At 23.7% G+C, this 25,775-nt stretch overlaps 4 protein-coding genes and 1 long non-coding RNA gene across 9 annotated transcripts; 3 read left to right on the top strand and 2 right to left on the bottom strand.

Annotated features, from left to right (window-relative positions):
• Positions 1-36: 36 nt before the first annotated feature.
• On the bottom strand, positions 37-6,716 carry LOC127288622 (S-adenosylmethionine synthase). 2 transcript variants are annotated; one of them, XM_051316205.1, is made up of 8 exons: positions 6,235-6,716; positions 4,832-4,909; positions 4,382-4,504; positions 3,523-3,635; positions 1,412-1,555; positions 911-1,129; positions 541-723; positions 37-341 (listed from the first exon to the last, which is right to left on the bottom strand). In XM_051316205.1, exons 1-8 carry the CDS (start codon positions 6,347-6,349, stop codon positions 102-104), a joined length of 1,215 nt encoding a protein of 404 aa, XP_051172162.1. In that variant the 5' UTR covers positions 6,350-6,716; the 3' UTR covers positions 37-101. The 2 variants fall into 2 exon arrangements, with proteins under 2 accessions (XP_051172162.1, XP_051172156.1); XM_051316199.1 differs by lacking the exon at positions 3,523-3,635 and adding an exon at positions 2,785-2,897 and having other exon boundaries at positions 6,235-6,683.
• A 2,193-nt stretch (positions 6,717-8,909) lies between these two features.
• On the top strand, positions 8,910-13,560 carry LOC127288065 (phospholipase B1, membrane-associated-like). Its single transcript, XM_051315295.1, has 8 exons — positions 8,910-8,937; positions 9,338-9,493; positions 11,856-11,957; positions 12,070-12,281; positions 12,368-12,544; positions 12,623-12,912; positions 13,065-13,243; positions 13,346-13,560. The coding sequence occupies exons 1-8, from the start codon at positions 8,910-8,912 to the stop codon at positions 13,480-13,482; spliced, it is 1,281 nt and encodes a 426-aa protein (XP_051171252.1). The 3' UTR covers positions 13,483-13,560.
• Positions 13,561-15,061: 1,501 nt separating this feature from the next.
• On the top strand, positions 15,062-18,540 carry LOC127288597 (phospholipase B1, membrane-associated-like). Its single transcript, XM_051316146.1, has 7 exons — positions 15,062-15,287; positions 16,030-16,131; positions 16,363-16,574; positions 16,739-16,915; positions 17,335-17,627; positions 17,718-17,896; positions 18,387-18,540. The coding sequence occupies exons 1-7, from the start codon at positions 15,146-15,148 to the stop codon at positions 18,536-18,538; spliced, it is 1,257 nt and encodes a 418-aa protein (XP_051172103.1). The 5' UTR covers positions 15,062-15,145; the 3' UTR covers positions 18,539-18,540.
• LOC127288708 (uncharacterized) lies at positions 16,496-25,645 on the bottom strand. Its single transcript, XR_007844076.1, has 3 exons — positions 25,499-25,645; positions 23,270-23,452; positions 16,496-16,594 (listed from the first exon to the last, which is right to left on the bottom strand). It is a non-coding gene; the product is annotated as an uncharacterized LOC127288708 (long non-coding RNA).
• LOC127288604 (phospholipase B1, membrane-associated-like) lies at positions 19,019-24,811 on the top strand. Of its 4 annotated transcripts, none has more exons than XM_051316159.1 (9): positions 19,019-19,122; positions 22,228-22,463; positions 22,543-22,652; positions 22,733-22,937; positions 23,272-23,448; positions 23,537-23,696; positions 23,813-23,972; positions 24,050-24,201; positions 24,572-24,811. In XM_051316159.1, exons 2-9 carry the CDS (start codon positions 22,356-22,358, stop codon positions 24,727-24,729), a joined length of 1,230 nt encoding a protein of 409 aa, XP_051172116.1. In that variant the 5' UTR covers positions 19,019-19,122; positions 22,228-22,355; the 3' UTR covers positions 24,730-24,811. The 4 variants fall into 4 exon arrangements, with proteins under 4 accessions (XP_051172116.1, XP_051172141.1, XP_051172132.1 ...); XM_051316184.1 differs by lacking the exon at positions 24,572-24,811 and adding an exon at positions 24,278-24,364; XM_051316175.1 differs by lacking the exon at positions 19,019-19,122 and adding an exon at positions 19,296-19,516.
• Positions 25,646-25,775: the final 130 nt, after the last annotated feature.

The raw sequence follows: 25,775 nt of genomic DNA, 5'->3' as shown, positions 1-25,775 counted from the left end.
ATAGGTTCATAGATTTTTTTTTCGGGGAGGGATTGATTTTTGTTTTGTTTTGTTTTTTTTTAAATAAGAAATGTTCAAAGGGATTTAGGCAAACTTTCTCATCAATCAAGATTTAGGGTCTTTGGTTGTTCCCAACTGAATCCATCACGACCAAAATGACCGTATGTGCTTGTCTGTTGATAAATTGGATTACGAAGATCTAATTCTTTGACAATTTTTCCTGGACGCAGGTCAAAGTTTTTCTTTACAATTTCCAAGAGTTCCATTTGCGAATGCTTTGAAGTACCATAGTCAAAAACAGTAATTGACAAAGGTTCTGCCACTCCAATTGCATATGAAACCTAAAAAAAAGAAAAATATCTCAATTTTATTATATTATTAATAATTAATTGATTAAAAATTTGAAAATTGAAGTATCATCTTCAGAATTTTGTTTTTAACATCATGGCAATCAAGAGTAGCAAATACATAAAGGACATCATTGAAAGATACTTCGTTGCATTTTAATAAGATATTTTATATTAAAAATTTCATGTTTACCTGTACTAGACAACGTCTGCAGAGACCAGCTTTTACCAATGATTTTGCAACCCATCTTGCTGCATAAGCTGCCGATCTATCGACTTTGGTGAAATCTTTTCCAGAAAATGCTCCACCCCCATGAGCACCCCAACCGCCATACGTATCGACAATTATTTTCCGACCAGTAAGACCAGCATCACTCTTAAATAAAAAATAATAATTAGAATATATTTTCTTTAATTTTAAAATATATTCTAATTCTAAAATATCGTCCTCAGAATTGTTGTTAACATCATAGCACTCAAGAGTAGCAAATACATAAAAAAAGACATCATTGAACGATAAGAAATTTTTATTTCTCTGTAAAAATAAAAAAAAATGTCTTTACCTGTGGACCACCAATGACAAAATCACCGCATGGATTAACGTGGAAAATAGTTTTATCGTCCAAATATTTTGCGGGAATAACTTTCTTGATTACTTTTTCCAAAACGTTTAAACGTAATTCATCTAACGTTACTTTCTCGCTATGTTGCACGGAAACAACAACTGTGTGAACTCGCCGTGGTACACAAGCTCCATTGTCCATGATATATTCACAGGTCACCTAAAAATATATATATTTTTTTTTTAAATTCAAATTTCAGTGCTTAAAAAATCTTTACAATTTACTCTTTATAATTTACATTTACGTCCTCAGAATTTGTTGTTAACATCATGGCACTCAAGAGTAGCAAATACACAAAAGACATCATTGAACGAGAATTTTTCAAGAGTTTATATCTTTCTTTCTTTTTTTTTTCTATTTTAAAATTGTTTTTCAAATATTTTTTACAATTGATATATTCAGAATAAAAAGTAAAAAAAATATAATTTCAATTTTTGGTACCTGCGTTTTAGAATCAGGACGTGCCCACCATAATTCACCGCTTCGTCTCAATTCTGCAATCTTCTGGTTTAGTTTGTGCGCCAAAACAACAGTAAGAGGCATACATTCGTCAGTTTCATCAGTCGCGTAGCCGAACATCAAACCCTATTTTATTTAGGAAAAAATTACATTATTTTCAAATAAAAAAAAATAAATATTATTGTAGAATAAAGAAAAATCTATTTAAAACTACAGTGGAAAATAATTTAATTTAAAAATTAAATTATAAAGATTTATAAATTTAATAATTTAAAAAAAAAAATCATTTTGAGTGTCTAAAAAAGTATTTTTTTTCAAAATAAATAAATTTATTTACTGGTCATTCCATTATATTTTCTCTAAATTTGGACAATTTTTAGAAAAATTTTTATATACTTTGTATAGGAATAATTCCAATTTTTCGATTGTCAAATAATTTTATTCTGTAAATGTAATAAATGCCAACAATGTATTATAAAGAGATTGTAAAATTATTCCAACAAAAAGAAAAAAAAAAATCGGAATTTTCTTAAAAATAGACCGCGATAACTTTGTTATTGAAATATAAATGAAATGACCCTGATTGAAATTTTAAATTTGAAAAAAATAAAAAAGAAAGAAAATAAATATTTCATCAACTAAAAAAATCATGCATAGCCTAATAGAACAGAGCAGCAATTGTAATGATGATATGTTATGAGTATTTACAACTATTTACTACAAATTTTAAGTTTCACTACTAGCCATTGCCAAATAAACTGCATACACTAAACAAATTACATAATTATTTTTCTACAAGGAGAACAGAGTTAGTTAACTACAGTTATCTACAAAATTATAATATACAAACTACTTGTTATTAATCTACAATATTTCATTACTCACAAGGTAAACATAAAACTATTAGATTAGAACCTACACAGATATAAAAAAAAACTTTTCCAAAAGAAGATAAATAAAAAAACATTCTTATCAATGAGTTACCGAATTTTTTCAATATACTTTATAATTAAATTAAATAAAAAAATTTCTAACAAATTTGTAAAATAAATACATTTAAATTATTCTGAAATACTTTTGGAAAAGTTTAAGGATGCAATCTATATTACAAATAAATTAACTACAAGAATTTTAAAGAAGAATTTAAAAAAATTAAAATCAACAAAATTAGATTAACAAAAAGAAGACAGGAACTGCTTTTTCTTTTTGTGGAAAAAAAAGCAAAAAAAGTAAATAAAATCAGTGCACTGCTATAAGAAAAGAATAGATAAATTAAAGTTAAACACAACGAGGAAGAGAAAAAAAGAAGACGAAGAATTTAAAAACCAGATTAAATTCTGGATTTACAAAATAACCTGATCGCCAGCACCAACATCTTCGTCATTACGATTCTCGTGTACACCTGCTGCAATATTTGGTGATTGAGCATCAAGTGCCAATAAAATGCTGCACAGCTTGTAGTCAAAACCTATGAAAATTATAATAACAAATTGTTGCTAAAATTGATTTGAATTGTTTTTTTCTCTCTTTTTTTTTTAATTAAAAATTAATTCCAAAACTATCATGTCCTTAAAAATTCTTTTTTTTTAGAGCTTTCAAACTGTCAATAGCGATCTAATTTCATCATTTATGTTGACTCTTGAGGAGATTCATATCAGGATTCCTAATCTATATTTGTTTTCTTTTATGTCCGCTCGTTTTTTTTTCCAAATATTATGATTTATTGTTCTAAAATGTTGTTATAATTGTCATTAAAATGAATAGAATAAAATTTTAAAAAAACGGGTACAACGAAATCAGTATATTTATCTTTTTTTGTTTCTTTTTGTATTTTTATAATTCCTACTATCCTAAAAACTTTCTTTTTTCAATTTTATTAATTCTTTTTATGTGGCAAATGACTATGATTTTTCATTTTTTGTTTGTTTTAAATTAATTTAAAAAGCATATATACCTGAAAAAATGGATTAGTGCGAGAGAAAAAAAAAGGTGAACAAAATATTTTGATATAGTCGATTTTGTTTTGTTCTTTTTTTTTTTTTGATAAAATTTTGTTGCTCTGAGCCATTTGGCTTGAGAATTTGGTTATGTACCTGATCACCTGCACCCAAATCCATTTCTTCCCTGCCGACATGGACGCCGCTAGCAATATGCGGACTTTGTTGTTCGACTGCCACCAAAAGGTTCAACGTACGCCAATCGAATCCTGCCACCACCATGATACGCTTACGTTACATATTCTTGTTATCTTGGATTTGATCGCTCGATTATTCATCCAAGAGTGACAATGGGCGGAATTCTAATGCTCCTCAGAGACCAAATAAAAATAAAGGACTTTTTCCAAACTAAATTTTCTCTTTCTTTATTTTTTTTTTGTTTTCTTTACTCAAATCGCCATAGTCAGTTTCATCAACTCGTTTTTCTTTTTCAATCAATAAACTCGATCAATTCAAACTTTCAATTGAAATTTGTTGCTTTAATAATATAATTTAAAAAAAAATTTAATCTTCATATTTATAAAAAAAATTTATCTTTGTTTAATTTCTTTTTTTGTTATTTTATTTCATTAAAAAAAATGTTCTGAATAAACGAACAAATGTTATATTTTTGAATAAAAAATTAAAATATTATCTTTCTGAATAAATTTTTTTTCCCTTCTGAATAAACAAAGGTAAATAAATTTTTTCCATCTTTAAATTAAACTGTTACTTTGAATTTAAATAAAAAAATTTATACTAATTTTATACAATATTGTCAACTTGAATTGTAGATAAAAAATAAAAAAAAAAAGCAACTTTCAAACGAAAGCAAATTGAAAGAAAATTTATTTAAAAATTGAAATTTTACCGTTCAAATTATTTTTTTCTACTTTAAAATTTTAAATTTCTGGTAATAATAATAGAATAGGGATTGGAAAATGAAATAGTTGTGATTTAAATAATTCTAACTCACCTTTCGAAGAATCGTCATAGCCTATGTGATTCACGGTGTCTCGTACAATTTTTTGATAATCCACAACTGCTTTTGATGTAATTTCTCCACACAGAAGAATCATTCCCGTCTTCGTTACCGTTTCTATATTAAAAAAAAAAGAAGATAAATTAATTTTTTTTTCAAACACAAAACGCATTCTTTTTACATTTAAATTCCTCTAATTTCTATTACTTAAAAAAAATAATCTTTCCCTCTCAAAGTGATTCTTACGTAATAAATTTTGTCGTATACAATTTTATGACATATGTATACGACAAATAAAATCAATTGTTATCTTAATGTTAGCATATTTGCACTATTCCAAAGTAGTTCAAAGTAACTCAAGGCTCAAATGACGAATTTATAAATAGAGACTACGTTGGATATATTCAAGTAAAGAAGAAATTAACAGATAAAGATGTAACTTACCACAGGCAACTTTAGCATCCGGATCTTGTTTCAAATGGGCATCTAATATGGCATCACTTATTTGGTCGCACATTTTATCTGTGTAAAAAAATTTAAATTAGTATACAAAAAAAAAAAAGAAATTATATAATTATTTGGAAAGTAATCAAATTTCTTTTTAATCATCTGATTTCAATAATTGTAAAAAAAAAAAATTGAAACCTTCAATACAACCATCTATGTCTATTTCTATAAATGTTAATTATTTTTTAATAAAATAGAAAAATAAAGATTTTCTATCACAGAAGTTTATAATTTGGATTAAGGAGACATTTGATTAATGACATTATTAGTCGGGAAAACAACTGATTTGTAATGAGTCATAAATGATTATTTTCCTTGGTAACATATCACAAAAGCTAATTTACAATTCTCATATTATTATTAATAATAATAATCTTCTGTTCAGGGACAATTTGCAATTACTATGAGCTCATCGAAATTATCGATAACAACTTGATAAACATATTTGTGTCCTAGTGTTTAATTTGTTTTAATTCAGCTAATTTTTTTAAGAATATTATCCCTACCGGTGTTTCTTGGCAAAACTCAGTGGCGCCAACGATATAACATTACAAATTAACCTCAAAAAAAGAAAAAAGAAAAGAACTTTATCTATTATAAAAGTAACAGAGAAAATTAACATAATTAATTTGAAAGGAAAATTTTCTCATTTTTTGGTTTATTTGTAAAAAAAATAGTGTTATTTTTTCGGATGATTAAAAATTTACAAAAAAAATTACTTCTTTTAGTTTCAAAATAACAAAAAAAAAAAACTATCATGAAAATGTAACAAAAGGCATGACTTTCAACATAGACTCCGAAAGGAAGATGATGCAAAAATGTAATCGGAAGTGGTGAGCACATGGCGACAAATATAATGCTTGGTAAAATAACCTAAAAAAAAAAAACGCCATGTAAATATGTTTTAATTATACAAATAAACTCCCGAATGAAAATTTAATTAAATAAAATTATTTTAAAAATATTTATCGAATTAACACTCTCTTAAAGTGTAAAATAATTCATATTCTTAAGAAAGTTAAATAAAAGCATGCGCATAATATTCATCGGCTTCAATGGAGGAACAGTGCACAAAAAGAGAAGAAAGAGAATACACACACGAGAAACTAATATGAAAATGAGTGAAAAATTAGATTTCTGAGTTGAAACCCATGTAATTTCAATTGTTTTAGATAAAACAACAACAATGATTAATATAAATAACAAAGAAATTGAAATGAAAATCAAAGAAATGTGTTGACTCGTGTTTTTTTTTCGGAGCTCAAGTTCGGCGAGCGTGTTCATGCATGTCCCAGTTTCAACGGTCCATTATAGAATTTGAAAAAAAAAAAACAACTCACCAGGATGACCCTCGCCAACGGATTCTGAGGTGAACAAAAAATTGGTATTTTGATGAAGTTCCGGTGGTGAGTGGCCATTTGCGTATCCATTCATATGATGTGCTGTCTCCGGCATTTTTCCTCTTTTAAAAATTGTCGACTTTTGTATTTCAATACTATTGAATTGTGCTAGCAACTTCAATCGTCTCACGAGTGTCGTTGAACAAAATCTATTGAGCGAGTACACGCTAGAACCGTATACTGCTCCTGTGTAGAAATGTCGAGCTGCGATGATTTCTGTTACACGTTGTTATCTTCGCGCGAGATGAGGCGCTATACACAATCACAAGTACACAAACGTTATGATAATAACGTTAAAAAAAAAGAGGGAATGCACCACTGAACAGTGTTAAGATGTAAAAGAGACTCCCCACTTGCTGACGCTTGATATTTATAAGCACCGTCAGTAACACTTCAACCTCGGGTATTTTCGTGTCACGTGATCAACAGTTTTCTAAGGGAAACTATTAGCAGCGCCAAATCCAATTTTAGCAGACAATTCAGCACTTTATCTGTAAGTTTATTTCACAAAATGTTAAATTATATCTTTTATTAATTAATTTTAATGTAAAAATCACAGAGAGGACTTGTTTAATTCCAAATCGAGTGGTGTTTTAACGTTATAGGTTAGGTTAGGATTAACCTATAAATTTTAGTGCGCGAAAAAAAAGTATTGGAGTGATAACAAATTGACTTTTAATTACATTTAACCTAAAAATAGACAAATTATTTGGAAAGAAATTTTTTTTTTTATTATTGAAAATATGTGTGCACTTTTTAGGTTAGGAATGTATATTATTTTTTATAGTTTTTCATCTGCTTAGTGAAAATAACCTAACTCAACTTGATTTTCGTGCAATCTTGACAGGGAAATTATAATTAATTTAAAAAATGTAATCAGTAAATTACGACTGAAATGATTGCTCAATTATATTAATAATCTTTATACTGAAGTGAACAAATAAACAATATTGAATTTATTGATAAATCTACGCGTAAATAACTGATGATAGTTATTTTCATTTAACGAAATAATCAATGATCTTGATTGAAATAATAGATTATGAAAATAATAGTGAAATTCCAATGTATTAGAAATTTACTATTTGAAATAATGAGAAAATTATTAAAAATATCTAAATAGTAAGTATAATTTATCTATAAACGTGTGTGGTTGAGAAAAAGATTATCATGCAAAAATGAATTAATTAAATAAAAAAAATGATGAAATTTGAAAGAAGAGAATTCACTCGTTATGTAATTTAACAATGCTATTCATATTACATTATTATTTTGTCTAAATAATATGCTGACAAAAAAAAATAAAAATTGAGTCTTATAATTGATGACTCAAAAAATTCTTATTCTAGAATATAAAACATCTAAAGTACATAATATTGAAAACAAGATTTAAAAAATTATCAACATTTTTTTATCTTTAAAGATTGGATTTTACATTTAATGTAACAAATGATTTTCATTAAAATGAAAAAAATTAATTAATTTCCATTAAAATACAACAATTAAAATATTTTTTTTGTTTTTATATTTTTTAATTTCAAAATATGACCATGATTTATTTTTTGCACAAAACTTTATCTAAACTGATTGCTAATATCATTTTTGTTTCATGTAAGACTTAAAGATAACAGACTGGGGTTTTGTAATTTGAAATTTGAAACAAAAAGAAAAGTAAAACTTAAAAAATTGGAGTCAACTGTCATTATTAAATTGATTTGTACACATATTGTGATTTATCATTATCCAGGCGAAGTTTCTAGAATAACAAAATCATTTTGAGAATAATAAATACAATAAGATTTAAATTTGTTGTTCTGTATATCTATATATATATATATATATGCGAGATAACTGTTTTTATTAAGATAAAAGTTCTACTTTATATAAAGCCTCATGTGATTTATTGATATTTATTAAATTTTTTTTACCGAATCACGAGTGTTGCCTAACAACTTCCAAAATTATGTTTAAAAACTTCTTTTTTTTTTTTTGAAACTTTTAGATACAAAATATTAAATTAGTTGAATATCATGAATTTTGGTTTATAAAAATAAAAATTTTGTGTAAGCAGATGTGAAAGAAATATGAATATATATATTTTTTTTAAATCTACGTCGCAAATAAATTGATTTTAATTAGCATTATAATAAATACATGAGAGTGTTAATTTTTTGATCCTAGAAATAATAATACAAGTTTGTAACACTTGTTTCAATAAACAATCAATGTCAAACAAAATTTCGTAAATTTCAAAACGTATATGTTGTTTTTAATAATAGAATAACAGTTTAGTTTTATATACTTAAATATTTATTTTGTTTCCTATATTTGTATTTCTAAATTCTTGTAACTTATAAAAAAAAAAAAAAATTGATAATTTATTATCTTTCAAAGACAATTCGTTTGGATTAGTTTCTCAGAATCATTATAATGATTTAAAGTTTATTTTTTCTTTTCCTTCTTTTTTTTTTTTTTTTTTTTTGGAAACAGATACGAGAGAATGATAGCAGAAAATTACGAAATATTTGTTCAGTGAATTAATATGAGAAAATGGAAGAAATTTCATCATATTATTCAATTAATATAGACGTATATATATATTTATAAATGTAAGCATGATTAGTCTGAAAATAATGTTGATATGTAATTAGAAAACTATAGTAACATTTTCCTCTTTTTAAGGAAAGAATATTAAATTCTTTCTCCAATAATTATTATAATACCAAATATATATATATATATAAATGCAAATCTTCCATTTCTCAAGGATAAGAAATAAATAATCAAAAATGTAATTAATAATTACAAATTAAGCTTGTCAATAATAATCAAATATTGCAAGTTTAATTTTAAACTTTCCGATGTTATTTATTCCACTAAATGTATAAATTATTTCCTTGACAATGAATTGTAATAAAAGTGGGATTATCAATTATAAATGACAATCGACTTAATTTTATATGAGAAAAGAAAAAATTTATTTTGATAAAATAATTAATTTTTTATTTTAGAGAAACTAATTTGTGAATTTTTTTTTTTATAGATCGCAACAATATATACAGATGCACTTTGAAACGAGTACAGGAAACAAAGATAATTAATAACAGCCTCTTGTGGGTTATCGATTCACTTTTAGTCTATACCACACTCACAACTGCAAAAGCACTGAACAGATTTTACTCATCTGCCAGTTTTATACGTAAGAATCGATAAATTATTTGATATGTGACTCCACCAGAAAAGCCACGATTTTAATTAATTAATTTTTTTTTATTTTTATTTTACTTTAAATTTCTAGGATCAACGCTTCTTTTTCTATTTTTGCATTATTACGCTTCATTTTCTCTAAAAAGAATTTTTCATATGAACCAAAATCTCACAATTAAATTATAAAAATTAATTAATATAAAGTACACTAATTGTTGATTATAAAAAATTTTTAATTCAGAATGAAATTGCAACTTTAAATTTAAAAAAAAATAAATCATATAAATATGAATATCATTGATCTACTGATATTCTGTGCTACTAACACAATGACTTTATTGATAACCTCAGTTGGAAATTTAAGTTCAATCATTACTTTTCCTCAATTTCATTTGAAAGAACAAGTCATGGTCATTTCTTTGCCAGAATTTAATACGAGGATTTTCATTTTTTTGCAATTTCTCAATAAAATGTAATAATAAAAATAAGATTGACCTAAAGAAGTTTCTTGACCTGCTCATCGTTGTTTTAGAATTCCGAATGTATAACAAAAAAAAAAATTCTTCATTAAGAATCAATAATTGTCAATCTTTGACTTGTTCAATATTAATCTGCATAGGAATAACAGATTAAATGTGACTATTTTATTATTATAACAATGAAACTTCGCCAGGAGAATGTAATAATAAATCATTTTCCGACTTCCGCGTGATAAACGATATTAATAATTAGAGTCATACAACTGTTACAGTTTTTTTAATCTCACATGGGAAAAATCTGCGATAATAATTGCAAAAAAATTTTTTTGATAACAATTAAACTATAAATATAATAAGAAAATTTCTTTGACTCATTGAAATTTTTGTTGATTTATTTCATTGGGAAAAATTTCTTTGACATAGAGTAATTTTTTTATTTTTCACAATAAACATTTTTTTTAATGATAAATAAAAATTTGATTAATAGAAAATATTAAAGTGAAATTCGGTTGAATAATTGAAGAATAATAAACAAAAATGTAAAAAAAAATATGAAGGAAACTTTTAAACGACAAAAGCATATATATATATAATTTTTTTTGAATGATTCTGACATTTCAAATATCATCGTTCAAAGGAAGAAAAGTTCGGTGACCGTTGACATATGTTTATAAAGAGCAAAAATCTCTTTTGACTTATAGTGACGCATCAACCTTGACCTCGTCACACATGACCCTTTCTCACACCTCTTTCTCATCATTTCTTTTGAAAAATTATTTCTGTCTCTTTTATTTTCTGCTACTTTAACCGCCTTTTCACTCATAAAAAAAATACATCAACTACATTCAATCGATATGCAAAGAGAGTATGAAAATAGATAGGTTATTTCTCTATTAATATTATTATTTTTGGATAAATGCGCGCATAAAAAAAATATATATATATATAAAAAATAATAAAAAATCTAATAGTCACTTTTATTTATCATTTCTCAATATATTAATTATGAAATTAAATACTCAGATGTCAATTATTTTTTTTCTACATAAAAAGAAAAATTAAAAAATAAATTTTTTTAAATTAAAAAAAAATAAATAATAACAAAAAGAAGTAGTCAGGGTTATGAAATAATCAGACATTGTCGGATGCAAGCGTAAATTCGACTACTTATGGCATTTGCAGCAAAGATAGAAAACTGCAAAATTAAAATTTGTATTCTATGAAAAACTATAAAAATTAAAACAACTTTATCAATGTTAAATGTGAAAGATATCTTTCTAATTTACGAAAAATTATTATTTATTTATGTAAATTATGTTGACAGTCATTTTTTTTCAAGATTTTGGACCCGTGTCACGGTATTTTACATAGAAAAACACATTACGTCACATTTGGTAAAAAACATTATTTGTGAACGTTCTATAAACAATACCTTGGCTTTGAATATGGTTTTTTTGTTTTTTTTGGAGTAAACTGGTTTTTTTCTCAATTTCAAAGTATTTAAGAGTTCAATAATGTCTTTAAGAACTCAGATGAAATTTTATTTTTGAAGAAGAATTAGATACTTTCTATAATAAAAAATGATCCAAATGCATAAAATTTTTTTAATGATAATTCCCTCTATTTTTGTGAATTGTGAACAAAATTTAGACAATCCCAATTACATTTATCTTTACAATTCTGCACGGACTCTGTACTCTCGATTTTTTAGTAAGTTTCATTATTAAAAACACAGAAACAATCCTTTCCAATTGTTTTTTTTTTCTATTTTAATTAAAATCCAAAAAAAAAAATTTTTTTATTTAATATAAAAAATTATTTACTAGATAAGATAATATAAATTTGAAATAATTTATTATTTTATTTATAATATAGTTAATAAAAATGAATTGGGAAGATATTACAAAGATGCTGAGAAAGCAGGAATTCTCCAGCCACGTATACCTGACAATGTACCTTTCCCCTGTAATCTTACAGGTGAATTTTTTCATATTTAATCTTAAAATTTTTTTTATAAAATTATTTTGCAAAAATTATATAATCAAATAATTGTCAATAATTTATATTAATATAATGTTATATTTTTAAGGTGCGAGGTCAAAAAAAGTGCCATCATCTATTCATAAATTGAGACCAGGTGATATTGACGTAATTGGAGCAATTGGAGATTCTATAACCGCAGGGATGGCTATGCTTTCAACAAATCCTATTCATTTATTTTTGGAAAATAGAGGATCAAGTGCGATAGGTGGAGGTCAAAATTCTTGGCGAAAATATTTAACACTTCCGAATATTCTCAAGGTAATATATAATTAAAGATAAGAAATTTTAAAATTATAATTTTTTTTATTAATTTTATAATTAATAATAAATTGAAAATTTTACAGGAATTTAATCCAAATTTAATTGGCTATTCACAATCGGATTCTTTTGAATTTGATGCATCGTCTGAATTTAATGTCGCTGAAGCAGCTGCATTTTCAATTAATTTACCAACAATGAGTCGAACATTGATAGAAAAAATGAAAAATCATTCAAAAGTTGTCATTAAAAAACATTGGAAGGTTAGTTAATTAAAATTACATTAAAGAAAATTTTATTCGTAGAGCATGAAAAATTATATATATATATATGCTTTATAGATGATTTCGATTTTTATTGGATCAAACGATTTTTGTACCTTGATGTGTTATTTACCATCACCGTGGTCAATTTTAAAAAATCACAAGAAAAATTTGATACAAGCTTTACGATTGCTTCGTGATAATTTACCAAGAACTTTTGTGAATTTAATTCTACCTCCTAATTTGAAAATCATAAGTTTTATGAGAGAAAGATTACTTTGTGATTTATATTCGAAAATTGTATGTTCTTGTCTATTTGGACAAAGATGGCTCAAAAGGAGAGAAGAATTTTTTGATATTATGACTAGGTATTGTTTTTTCAATAATATTTAATCTCAAAATTTTTCTTAAAAACTCTAATTCTTATGTTCAGTTCAATAAAAATTAATCAAAATATTTTGAAAATAATATGAGAGAAAAATAAAGATAATTTAATTAATTAATTTTCAATATTTTTTAGATATCAAGAGATAGAAAAAGAAGTAGCTCAATATTCAGAATTTCAAACTGAAAATTTTACTGTTGTAGCACAACCGTTTTTGGTAAATTTAACGTTACCTTCGAAAAAAAGTGGCTCTATTGATTTAAGTTTTCTTGCAAATGATTGCTTTCATCTCAGTCAAAAGTCAAATGCTCGAGGTAAAATTTAGACAATTATTAATTAATAAAAATAATTAATAATTTTAGTTATAATATTTCTAAAAAAAAAGGAAACAAAAATATTTTAAAAATATGTTTAAGCTGCTGTGGCTATTTGGAATAATTTAATGGAACAAGAAGGACAAAAGTCAATGAACTGGGGTGACACTTTTAAAAGATTTATTTGTCCAACTGTGAAAAGGCCTTATTTTGCCACATGGAAAAATAGTAGAAAATGAAAATTATAAATTTTCAAAAATAGGTACTTAAATTAAAATATAAAGTAATATATATTAATAAATTATTAAAATTGAAAAGTGATATAGTTCTTTCTTAAAATTACAAATTTATACTGCAATAGAGAAATTATTTTCTCATAAGAATAACAATTAAAAGTATTTTTTTTAACTCTTCAAAAAAAAAACTTCGCAAAGACAAGAAAATAAAAAATATTTTACCGAATTTTTATTTGCGGTTTTAAAATCAATATTCCCAGATACTGACAATATAAAACCAAATGCGTAACACGTGTGTTTTTATCCCTCTACTGAATTTTAATGTACAGAAAATTTGCCTTCTGCAAAACATTAAAATAATGTTTGACGTGTTGGTATTTTAATTATTCATGAAAACAAAGACAACGAACATGTGTTATTATTTTATTATTCTATTCTTCTATCATTTAAAGGAAGTTAAAATATTATTTCATCAAAAATGCTTTTTAAAAAAAGAATTATTTTATTTCTTCTTTAAAGAATTTTTGTTTTAAAATATTTAAAGTACTTTTTTTCCTTAAAGAAATTTTTTTTTTTTTTAAATATTAATAAACACTTGCGTTAACTCCAAATTTATAATCAGATATACAAAAATGCAGATAAATTAAATTTTTATACTGTTGTCACGATTCAACTTTTTTTTTTTAAACTTGTTATTGAAACTTTTTTTTTTATATTAAGGATAACAAAAATTTTTCTTGTTAATTAAAGTAAGTGTCATCTTCTAAAATAATTTAATTATAAATAATTTTTAATCGTTTTATGATTGCAATTTTTTATGTTTAAAAATTATATACCAATATTGAGTCTATAAGACTATTAAAATTCTATTAAAAGAATTTATTTACATTATGAAATGCAAATTAACATTCACTATAATATAAATTATAAATTGGCAAATTGTGAATGAAGAATATTTATACACACAAATTTCTGAAAAAATATTTATTAATTTATAAACAATAATTATTTTTAATGCGATAAATATTGACTTTTGTCTCAATATTCCTAGTATAAAGAAATAGTTATGAAATATTTAATTTTTTTATTATTTAATTATATGAAAAAAAAAAAATTTTAATTTGTTTATTTTTAAATCAAATTATTTTAACTTTTAAAATTAAATCCGCTCTATTTGAATGATTTAAAAAAAATCTTTATTTTAAAAGTGTGAAAATATAAAATTCATCACATAAAGAATGAGAATTTGCCGTGTGTATATATGTACAAGAAGTTGAAGTTTAGTTCTTTTTTAGCGTATGATCAATAATTAGTGGTTTCCTATAGAAAAATTTTAGCGCCATTCGAAGAACTGGTATTATAAGAAGCTTGTTTTATGATAATAAAGAATTTTGCCGGCCTTGGAATAAGGCTCAGTCAGTAGTGGTACAGCAGTGGTGGAACACATCAAGGTTCATGATCCTTTAATCCATCTGCATTTTATTTTTCCTTCTTGTGCTATGTATTTCGAAATAACCGCGATGTCAGAATACATCCTAAGCAACAGACTGAATTCAACCACCTTCCGATTTGGTGCATTCAAAGGGATTAATTATAATAATAATAATAATAATTTGTGTATTAAAAAAACTTAAAAAATTTAATTTTTATTATTATTATCATCATAATGAGAAAATTTATTATTGTGATTTTTTATCTAATTGTGCAAATTTTATATGTAACAAGTAGAACTCAAAAAACTGCACTCGATTCACAAGAAAATATTCGTACATGGCAAAATATTCGTGCCTTCTTTTCCAGTATTAATAGTGAGTATATATATATTTTTATTAATATAATTATAATATAATAATAGAATTAACAATTAAAATTTCATTGATTTTTATTTTGTCGATTAAAAAATTAATTGTTTATTGAAAAATTATTTTTCAATTAATTAATTGAATTAATTGATAGATTAATTTATAAAGTGTTAAATTTATTAATTAAAAATCATTTATAATTAGTTTCATTTGTATATTTTAATTATTTATTGAATTGATTTTCTTTGTAAATATATGAGTTACTTCAAATTCTAGATTACTAAATTATATAAATGTCCGGTTTTGCTTTTCTCAATGTAATTTAATCAAATTTAGGAATGTGCGCGAACTCACTTATTTTCTTTTGTATTAAAATCACAGCTTTCTATTTAATCCATTTAAAAATAAATCTTGACTTTTAAATGAATTTTTAATATCGAAAAAAAGTTAAAAATTTTTTTTTTTTGCAAATATTTTGTAATGATTATGAAATTATGATTTATAAAATATAAAGAGCAAATGCTTTTCCTTTTATTGAAAATATTTTCAAACAAATAAATGTAAACTATAATGAAATTTAATTTAATTTATGTTTCAATTATAATTTTTAATTAAAAACGTTTAAAGATTAAATTTTGAAAAAATTAAAGATATAGAAATAATTTGTTTGTTTGTTAGATTCTTCAATTAAATTAATAATTTATTTTTAATCTAATAAATGAATTTAAAAAAAAAAATTTATTTACAGCTCTTCCAGCAAGAAGCCAGAAAATACTGCAACGTGCACGGAATGCACGACGGCTACAGGATCGAGTTCCAGATTATGTACCATTTCCATGTGATGTAAAAGGTAATTTTTTTTTTTTTGTTTAATCAAATATCTTAATAATTTTGTAATACAGAAAGAAAAATGTTTTTTTCTTCTGTATTTTTAATTTTTTAATTAAAAAAATATAAATTATTATTACAGTAATTAATAATAATTTAATTATTAAAATAATATTTTTAATTAAAGAATTACAAAAAAAATTATTATTTATATTTAAAAAAAGAAAAGTAATTTTTCTTTTTATTTTTGAAGGTGGAAGATCTCCGGTTATACCAAATAGTGTTCATAAATTAAGGCCCGGTGATATTGACCTGATTGGATCATTGGGAGATTCATTAACAGCAGGATTAGGTATTTTCGCAACAAAACTTGTAGAATTACTCACCGAAAATCGTGGTGTGAGTGCCACTGGAGGGGGTCAAGGTTCTTGGCGTGAATTTCTTACAATTCCTAATATCCTTAAGGTTCGACAATTGATTTTTACCTGTAAAAAAAAAAATTTGCAAATATTTATTTAATTAACATTTTTCATTTCATTATATTTATTTTTATTTCAAATTAAATTATAACTACAATAAAAGTAGAATCTATAATTAATAATTAAATAATTGAATTCTTTAAATTTTAGGAATTTAATCCCAATTTAATAGGGTATGCCGTCTCGGATTCTTTATCATTTCAAAGTGGATCGAAATTTAATATAGCAGAATCTGGAGCTATATCCGGTGATATGCCCTTCATGACGGAACAACTAATTCGAAGAATAAAAAACGATTCAAGAGTTGATATTGAAAAACATTGGAAGGTAAGAAAAAAAAATGATTGAAAATTAAAATTAAAAAATTTTCTATTAGAAACACTTGTTCAATTTACACCTTAAAAAAAAATAATAACAATTTCTCCTTGTGACAATTTTTTTCTAAATTTAAAAAAAAGAAATAATCATATAGTTCTACGATTGTAAAATAAATATAGATCAGACAATTTTTTACTACCAAGTAAAGGATACACTTATTATATTTATTACAGTAAAAAAAAAGTTAAGTAATTAAAATACGAAACTAAAAGTTCTATTCTTGACCCCATTGTCAATAAAAAAAAAATAAATAATTCAAACTATTAAATTTTTTACTAAAAATAAAAAATCAACTAATATTCTAGATAAAAAAATTTATAATATGATAAAAATAAATATAATGAAAAAAATTCATTTTTTTTTTCCAGTTAATATCGCTGATGATTGGAGCAAATGATTTTTGTTCTGAAATGTGTTATCTCCAATCACCCTGGACAATAGTAAAAAATCATCGAGAGGATCTTTTAGAAACATTAAGAATTCTTCGTGACAATTTACCACGAACACTTGTCAATATTATTCCGCCACCACATTTAAAAACACTTTTTAATATTAATAATAAACCACCAATATGTGAATTAACAACAAGCTTCTCTTGTCCATGTATTTTTGGTTTAAGATGGCGAAATCAACACGAAGTCTTTTACGAAATAATGACAAGGTTGAAAAAAAAAAAATTATTTATTAGTTTATTAAATCAATATTCAAATCAATGGACAAATTTACTTATAAATATTTTTCTCTAACATAGATTTCAGAACATTGAAGAGGAAATTGCACAATACTCAGAATTTCAAAGAAACGATTTTGCTGTGATTGTTCAACCATTCACGACTAATTTATCATTTCCAATCGGAAAGGACGGTAATTTTGATCTCAGTTATTTATCAGCTGATTGTTTTCACATCAGCCAAAAGGCAAATGCCAGATGTAAGTTAAAAAATCACAATTTTATTTTTAACATATAATTTTTAACGAATTATAATATAAATTGAACATGATGTTTATATTTTTTTTTTCAAATTAAAAATATTTAATTTTTTTTTTTTATTCCCAATTTTGAATAATTTGAGTAAAATTGATTAAATAATTCATTTTTCATATTTATAGTTATTTGATAAAACAAATCTTTTTTTGAGGAAAATTATAAGAAAAAAATAAATTTTTATGAATTTTAGGTTTGACTTACTACTATTTGAAGTTTAAAATCACTTTTTCATATAAAAACAGATAAAAATGATTTTTTTTTTTTTTGTCAAGAAGAAAAAAAAATCAACTTTTTGAACTTGATGTAGGAAATGTAAAAAAAAAGTCACTTTTTCCTTGTCAGCTCTTTTATAATGTGTCAAGTTTCCTCAATTTTTGTTTATATTTTATACGTAAATTAAAAGCGTATATATTAATGAAAATATTGTTTTAGGCACAAATGCAATATGGAATAATATGTTTCTTCCGCCTGACGAAAAAATACGTGATTGGGATGAACTTTTTAAGAATTTTGCATGTCCAACAACAAAAACACCATATATAGCAACATGGCAAAATAGCCAAAAAAAATTTGGAAATTATTAATAGAAAAAAAATTTCTAGCTGCTTTTAAAATATCATCTTCATAATCATCATTTTTAGTATTTTATAATTTTTTTTTTTTTTTTTTATAAAAAAAACAATCATTTCATGTAAATACACTCATTATTTTCACTTAATTCATTATTCAATTTAATTGAGCTTCCGGATCCTAAAAGGGCACACCGCTCGTATTTGCATAAAAAATTTGCTTCCTGGTATTAAAATTTGGAAATTATTCAAATGTCAGATTTTAACTGTTGACTCTTATCATTGGAATTTGACATTGAAAATTTCAAAATTTTAAAAACAGAAGCAAAATGTTGTTATGCAAATTTGAAAATGTGTCCTTTTAAGATTTAGAACCTGAATTAATTGAATATAGTAATAATTAAATTATTAAATTCACAACTCGATTCTCAATAAACCGGATGTTTTTTTAGAGGTTTTCTGTAGTTTTCCTCTCCCCTGGCCAGGCAAATGCGAGTGTTTCTTATAAAAGTCGGTTTATAGCCGAAAAAATTTAACAGTTTGTCAATTACCTTTGTAAGGTTTAATAGAGTTGTGAGAAAATTGTAAAGACCCCTAAGGTATATACAATGAAATCAATATTAATTAATTAATTAATAAAAACCATTAGAAGTAAATTATTAAAATATCCAAAGTTCTTATATAAAAAAAAAAAATATTTAAAAACTAATTATTGCAAAAAATTATAATTGAAAAAAAAAAAATAAAGAAATTTGAAATATTTTTTGTTAATTTATTTCGTTACGAATCAATTAAAAAATTGAGTGCTTTCATATATAAAATTATAATTGTTTAAATTTGCACACTTTCGATTTTTGAAGTAGAAAAGAAATACCGCGCTCGTTGGAAAGAAAAAAAAAATTTTTTTCAATACACATCACGTTTAAATGCAATATGCACTCTCTTGAATCTTAATAAATTCTTTCTATATAGTTATATCGAGGAAGCTAATAGGTACTGTTATTTAAATCCAAATTATTTGCATAAAAAAAAAAGTCCGTAATATTACATATATAGAATACCGTAAAAGTAAAAGTTTAAAAAAAAAAAAAAAAAAAGAAACACCAAAATATTTGATTCAAAATTTTAAATCATATATTTTTTCATTATTTATTTAATTAAATTATATTATTATTTCTATTATTATTATTATTATTATTATTATTATTATTATTATTATTAACAATTTAATTAGTAAATTGTAATGGAATATTTAAAAAAAAAAACACAAGAAAATATCTTTCAAAAATTGGGAAATATAAGGAAGTCCTTTTAATTTTCAATGTTAAAAAAATATTTCATTATAGATATAATAAAAATAAATAAATAAATATTTATATATTCTATTTTGAATATATAAAGAACACATGAATTTTATCCGATTACGCAATTATCTCACAAACATATAAAGTGGGGGATCCCTTAAGAGAATCGATGTCTCTTCTTGTCGTCGATGCTTCATTCAGTTTTCTATCCAACAATCTCCCAGGCGGTTTATATAAATTGAATGAAACGTGACAATCAGTTTTTTTACTATAAAATAAATAATAATCTCGTAAATCGGAATCATTAATTAATCAAAAAAAACAATTACATACATAATTAATAATAAAAAATATTTAAAAAAGTGTTATAACAAATGAAAAAAAAATGTAACCACTTTTTTACAACGGAATCATATAAAAAAATTTCCTAACAAATAAAAACTGTAAGTGTAGAAAAAAATATATCTAATTTTTCTTTTCTTTAATAAATGGTCCTACAAATTATTTTGATTTTACAAAAATTGTAATTTTATTTTATAATTCAATTTTTTTAATTTAAAGTTTAAAATAACGTAGATTATAATTTTCCATTTCTTTTAAATTACTTTTTAATATTAAACTATAATTAATAGTTCAAAAATAATAAACTGTTTTTTCAATAATGTGGATTATTTTAATAATAATTTTGATAATTAATAATAATAATAATAATAATAAAAGAAATTATTTTTATTATGATAAATAATGAGGTAAATATTTAAATTATTATTGACATAAAAATGAAAAATTGAAAGCAGTGGGTCATTGTGCGCGTGTAAATGATGAGTGTTATATATTCAAATTCAAATTGTAAATTACGGAAGAATAGTTATTTCCTAGTTGTCGTTTGTGTTTATATGAATTATCGGCAATCACATCACACTTTGCATTTGGTACTTGACATCCGAACTTAGACTCAAGGGAAAGTGCATGGCCATATATAGAAAGACTTATAACATTATATATAGAATCTACCACGAGAAGGAATTGCAGTTTGTTTACACATAACATAAATTTCGAATCCTATTTTTTTATATATATATAAAATGTCAAAAACTTAAAATATAAACATATACAAAAATATTCATCTATTATTTATGAAAATATTTTCATATAATCCAACTTTTAATTTATTAATTGTAAATAAAAATTTCTAAAAAACAATTTGATAGTAAAAAAATTTTAATTTGTTAATTATAAAAAAAAATAAAATTTTTCATTCAATTATTTATTATAATAAACTTTCTTCGGTAAATAAATATTTGAAAGCCAAGAAGATAAAATGTGCAATTTTTTTTTTACACTAATCTGAAAATATATTTAATGTAAAATATAAAATGTAATTTAGAACGTATAAATTTTGTCTTTCGACATCTCATTCTCTTTTTTTTTCTCCTGAGATGACATTCTTTTTATAATTTACCTACATGTTACGAAATAATTACGAAATTTGAGGTTGAACGTTTTTTGCGATTCAAGGATGAAATATAGTATTATATATAGTGAGAGAGAGAAAGAAAGACGAAACAATGTATGTGTGTGCAAATTTCTAGCTTTTAAAATGTTATCGATATATTTCGGATCATATATATATATATATACTCGCCTCACTTGGAAAGTACACGTGTCGCGAATTATAATCATTAAAATGTCAAGTTTCAGATCGCCAAATTACAGTTTAGAAAGCAAATACAAGAAGTGATGCCAAAAAGAATCCCTGCCGGTTAGAAATTTGATGGAAAAAAAAATCGCGATTATTTGTACATAATATTATAATAATTTATTCATTTTTTATCTTGAAGATTGATATTTTATATGCGGAAAAAAAATATATTTTATACAACATTGTTAATGTTATATCATTCCTAGAAATATCCTTTTCTTTATATCAAATCATAAAATGCAAATAAAAAAAATTATAAAATAATAAAAATTTTAAATTAAAATTTTCTTTTTCTCAAATACTTCTAATATTCAAAGGCTTAATTTTTCTGTGATATTATTAAATCACAAAATTTAAGAAAAAAAAAAACATTTGAATATTAAAAAAATATTACGATTTAATAAAAATTAAATTATTCAAGGAGTATTTATAATTTCGCGAATTTATAATTGCGCGACAAGACTGAAATCGTATGAAATTTGTAATGAGGAAATGACCTTTAACCTTCTTTTATAATTACCAACTGTACAACTTTTAAATAAACTTTCTATTAAATTCTGTCTTTTAAGTTCAACTGGATTGCTTTGACAATTTAAACGTATATTTATTTTATCATTATTAACCAAATTTTTATTTGAAAAAAAAAAAATATATTTTTCGATTTAACATGAAAATAAATATTTTCTTTTTTTACACAGATTGAATATTTTAAAATGAGAGCAGTGGAAAAGTGAAGAAAAAAAAATATATATATTGGTACATTCATTAAATGGAGCGTTGTGGAAAGAAAAAAAGACGGAGAAGAAAACTTTTATGACAATACGATATGAGGAATCACATTTTTCAAATTTACTTAATAATAATTTTTCATTTTTATCAAAATCATGCAGCTACATTTTCCGACGTAATTTATCAATTATTTCAAACGGCCAGGGTAAGTGGATTTTTATTTTTTTTTTTTTTGAAAACTTGAATTTTCATTTACTATTTAATAATATAAAAAAAATTTTCAGGAGGATACTTTAGAAAATGGTATATTTTATCCTAAAGCTGAAAATGATTTACGAAGACAACCAAAAATTCCACGAGAAATTCCATTTCCCTGCGATTTACGAGCAGGAAGGTAAAAAAAAATTTTTTTTTGAATAAAAAAAAATAATTTTTAATATCAGTAATATTTTTTTTTTTAATTTTTTACGCAAGGTCCTCAACACCACCTTTAAGTGTTCATAAATTGAGACCAGGTGATATTGATGTTGTTGCTGGTTTAGGAGATTCTTTGATGTCCGCAAGTGGTGCAATGGAAGAATATGCAATTGGTGCTTTTATTGAAGCTCGGGGTGTAAGTTGGTGTATTGGTGGTCAGGGTGATTGGAGAAATTATTTAACAGTGCCAAATATTCTTAAGGTATTAAAAAAAAAAAAAAATTAAAAAATTTAATATACATTGAAAAAAAAATTTATTTGATTCAAATACTCGAGTATTATCAAATAAATATTTTTATTTGAACCAAATAATTTTTATTTGAATTAAATAAATTGTATTTGAACAAATAATTTTTGTATTTCAAACAAATACCATCTCAAATATTAATTATTTGATACAAATAAATATTTATTTGATAATAGTCAAATAATCGAGTATGTATTTGAATCAAATAAATTTTTTTTCAGTGTAATTAAATTCTTTAGAAAGAAAATAAAAAAATTTGAAATAAAAATTTAATTTAATTTACTTACAGGTTTTTAATCCAAATTTAACAGGATACTCCACGGGAACCGGTGAATTTATTTCAAATAAAGCGAGACTTAATGTTGCATTTCCTGTTGCTGCCACAATAGATAGTTTTCATCAAGCCAAAATTCTAGTTAACAGAATGAAGAACAATCCCAGTATTGATATTAAAAAGCATTGGAAGGTATCTGAAAAAAAAATAATTTGTAAAAACTTATTTTTTTTAAAAAATCAATTTTTTAAATATTTTATTTATATTTCTATTTTTACAGATGATAACAATATTTTTTGGAGCAAATGACATTTGTTCTGCTCAATGTTTTAATCCTAAGGATTTCTCGCCATTAAAATATTCACTATATTTAAGGAGAACTCTAGACTTTCTTAGAGAAACACTACCTCGTACTCTGGTGAATTTAATGCCAGCAATTGGTGGGAAAATAATTTTTTTAATTTTTTTGTTTTATTTTTACAAAAATAAAAATTTTTTCAATTTAATAAAAATAATTATTATTAAAATATAAAATAATTAAAATTTTTTTTTCTAGATGTTACCGTATCTCTTAGAACATATCGAAGTACAATGTGCAATATTTTACATCCTCTTTATTGCTCTTGTTTGCATCAAGGAAAACGTGCAGATATTTCCACTTCAAAAATGTCACAAATGTTTCAACAAACTGCTGAAGCTTTAATCGCATCTGGGAGGTATAATATTTTTAATAAAAATTGTTCAACAACTTCTTTTCAAAAAAAAAAAAAAAATTGAAATAAAATTTTTCCAGATACGACACAACTGATGATTTTACTGTGGTCTTGCAACCATTTATAAAATTGTTTAATTCCCCAAAATCAAATCCAAAAAATGCACCTCCAATTGATCCCTCTCTAATTACTCACGACTGCTTTCATTTTAGTCAAAAAGGACATGCACTTGGTAAGTTGTTTTTTTTTTTAATAATAAAAATAAATTTACTATTCTAATTATTTTTCCTAATTTAATGAAATTTAAGTTACAGCGCCTTTAAATATGCAACCAAACATACAACAGAATATTGAGAAGATGCATTCAGTTTAATTATAAAAATAATATAATAGAAATATTTTTTTAATCTGATAAATAAAAATTAAATATTATAATCTATTCAATAAATTGCTGTCAAATTACAATTAAAAATATATTCTAAATAAAATATTGTTTTTACTGACAAAAACTTTGCCGTGAAAATGGTTGCATATTACAGGCGTTTGATTTTAAATCTACATTAAAATATTTTGAAGAAAAAACAAGATAAATTATTTTCTAGCTGCAAATCTTCTTTGGAATAATATGTTGGAACCAGTTGGAAATAAAACAGAAATAGGATCACCGAAAATTTTTGAAACAGTATTGTGTCCTAGTAAAGAAAAGCCATATATCTTTACAAATATTAATTCGAAAGTTTATTTTTTACATGAAAATTAAGATAAGGCTTTCTAAATGTATAATTTATTTTTTTTACTTCTCTCTATGTTTGAAAATAAAATTTATATATAATATTTTAAAATATTAATTTAAAATTATTTTAACATGTCCGCTAATTTTTAAAAACTTAATCGAGAACAATCGATATATATCGAAAATATTAAATCAATAATAATTTCAAACTTTTTTCGCAAAAAAAATAAAAAAGAAAATAAGTTTTTAAGATTAATAAACACATAACTTTATTAAAACAATTTCAATGAGAAAGAAATAAATTAAGTATTAATCTATTTTTAATGAAAAAAGGGAAAAAGTATCAAAAATCTAACCTCTAAAAGTAAGAAACAACACTCGAATACAGAGATAACTAAAAAGAAAAGTTCTTGACTATTAAAATAATAATTATTAAATAAAACACTTTTTATTAATTTTATTCTACTACTATAATTATTTAATTATCACTATTAAATAATAATTTAGTACTATTTTTCACTTTTTTGTTTCTCTATTACGATATTTAAATTTAAATTTCGCGCTAGTTATCTGATCACATGACTAAACACGTGACTATTGCAGAAGAAAAGGTTCGACCTCAAGTGCAAGTAGTTTGTAATAAATTTCATTACATATTTTTTGGAATTTCAGTGATAATTCATTTATTAATTTATGATGTGACATGAAATTATAATACTCTAAATCTTTATAAATGAAATCTCTTGGAAAAATATTAAGAAATATGTGAAAATAAATTGTATGAACTAAAACTAACCTTAATACGGTGATAGTTTTTTTTTTGCCAAATGTTGAACCGTTTGAACACCAGTGAATTAACAACAAATTGAAATGTCTCTTGTCGATTTTTTTGTGCAATAAACCATGACCAATCAAGGAGGAAAAAAAAGTTTTTTATAATTTAAATGTGTTTCTAGTGTAAATACAAAAAATAGTTTTATTATTTTAAGAGATAGAAAAACTTTTAGTGATTTGCTTATATAGACACATGGTGAATCTTTTGCCTTTGCATTCTCCATGTTGCTTTTGAAGGG

Source organism: Leptopilina boulardi, unplaced genomic scaffold (genome assembly GCF_019393585.1).
Source record: "Leptopilina boulardi isolate dan_hultmark-lab unplaced genomic scaffold, ZJU_Lbou_2.1 LbouV2_123, whole genome shotgun sequence".
Classification (NCBI taxonomy): domain Eukaryota; kingdom Metazoa; phylum Arthropoda; class Insecta; order Hymenoptera; family Figitidae; genus Leptopilina; species Leptopilina boulardi.
This window is presented reverse-complemented; position numbering and strand designations above follow the sequence as displayed.